This window comes from Crocodylus porosus, unplaced genomic scaffold (genome assembly GCF_001723895.1).
Source record: "Crocodylus porosus isolate Cpor-Errol unplaced genomic scaffold, CroPor_comp1, whole genome shotgun sequence".
Taxonomy (NCBI): Eukaryota; Metazoa; Chordata; order Crocodylia; family Crocodylidae; genus Crocodylus; species Crocodylus porosus.
The window spans coordinates 25,850,009-25,851,205 of NW_017728915.1; the positions used below are offsets into that span (position 1 = coordinate 25,850,009).

A 1,197-nucleotide genomic window follows, 5' to 3' on the forward strand; every position below is an offset into this window, starting at 1 on the left:
GCATCTATGAATCTATGAATCTATGAAACAGTGCAGTAACGGCAACAGATTTCGGATGTTCAAGATGCCCTCCCTTTAAGAGTGTTTTCCTTTACATGAGACCAGACTATATTAGTCTGTACTGCTCTGTGGGAGAATGAGCTTTAATATATGGTACCTCATTCAGTGGGTGTTCTAGCATAAGAAAAATAAAAATTCATAAAAGCAAAATCACAGCACATTAGCACATGCTGAAAGATCGTCCAAGCAGCCATAATCAGAAAGAGAAAAAAGTTTAGTGGTAGCTTTCTCTTTGGTATTTTGGTACACACAGTTTATACAGTGCTGTCCTCAGGCCTGAGTGTGACTGCAATACCCAGCATACAAGGAGGGGGCCAGTACTTATACACACTGAAAGCACTATCTAACTGTCCTCAGTAAATCCTCACACAGCCCAAGTTTCTGGACAATAATCATCCAGCATCATCTGAGATAGGTTTCAACATGTGATTGTTGCCTATCTAGTCAATCAGAAGCTCACCCCTGTGATAATTTAGTGTTTCCAGAGATGGCATGACAATTGCCGCATCTCCCAACAAGTCCAGAAACCCGTCTCGCAACTCAGCAGAGTCATCTGTGTCTCCTAGGTATTCATTGATTACCACAGGCAAAACTTCAGGTGGGACACTCTGTGAGAAAGAAGAGCAGTGAGAAATGAATGGCAAATAGATCACGGAAAAGCTGCCGAAAAGGACATTTTTCACTGCAGAGCTACTCACGAGTGGGATTGGACTGAGAAGGAAGGAGAAAGAGGGGGAAAAAAAGCTGTTTCAGCCAGCTAAGAGGGCAGCCCATTCATAGAAAGGTTTGCTTCATGCAGGCAAAGGGGCTGATGGGAATTCTTGTATTTACAAGCTGTCAGAACAAGAAAAAAGCCCCAGCTGCTTAGGCAAGAAACTGGGATGGGAGCAAGCAGGGAGGGAAGCTCCCACACTCAGGGCTGGCCCGTCTTATACTGCGAAATCTGCTGGCTGCAGGGGGCCCTGCAGCTAAGAGCCCCACTGCGGATAGGCAGTGGAAGTTGGCAGCTAATGGGGCTCAGCCCCCCAAACACAGGGTAGCAGCAGGCATTGCTTTAGAGCAGCCTGGCCGTAGGGTCCTACAGCAGGGGTGGAGGGGCAGGTATGCTACGTTACCCTGTGCACTCGCAGCCAGCAT

The 1,197-nt window shown here is 47.0% G+C and overlaps 1 protein-coding gene across 1 annotated transcript in view; it reads right to left on the reverse strand.

Annotated features, from left to right (window-relative positions):
* Nucleotides 1-1,197, reverse strand: part of LOC109310611 (fatty acyl-CoA hydrolase precursor, medium chain-like) — a 15,325-nt gene that overhangs the window by 3,929 nt on the left and 10,199 nt on the right. The window contains exon 10 of the mRNA XM_019535870.1: nt 521-668. Within this exon, the coding sequence (XP_019391415.1) occupies nt 521-668 (148 nt within the window). The remainder of the gene's footprint in view (nt 1-520; nt 669-1,197) is intronic.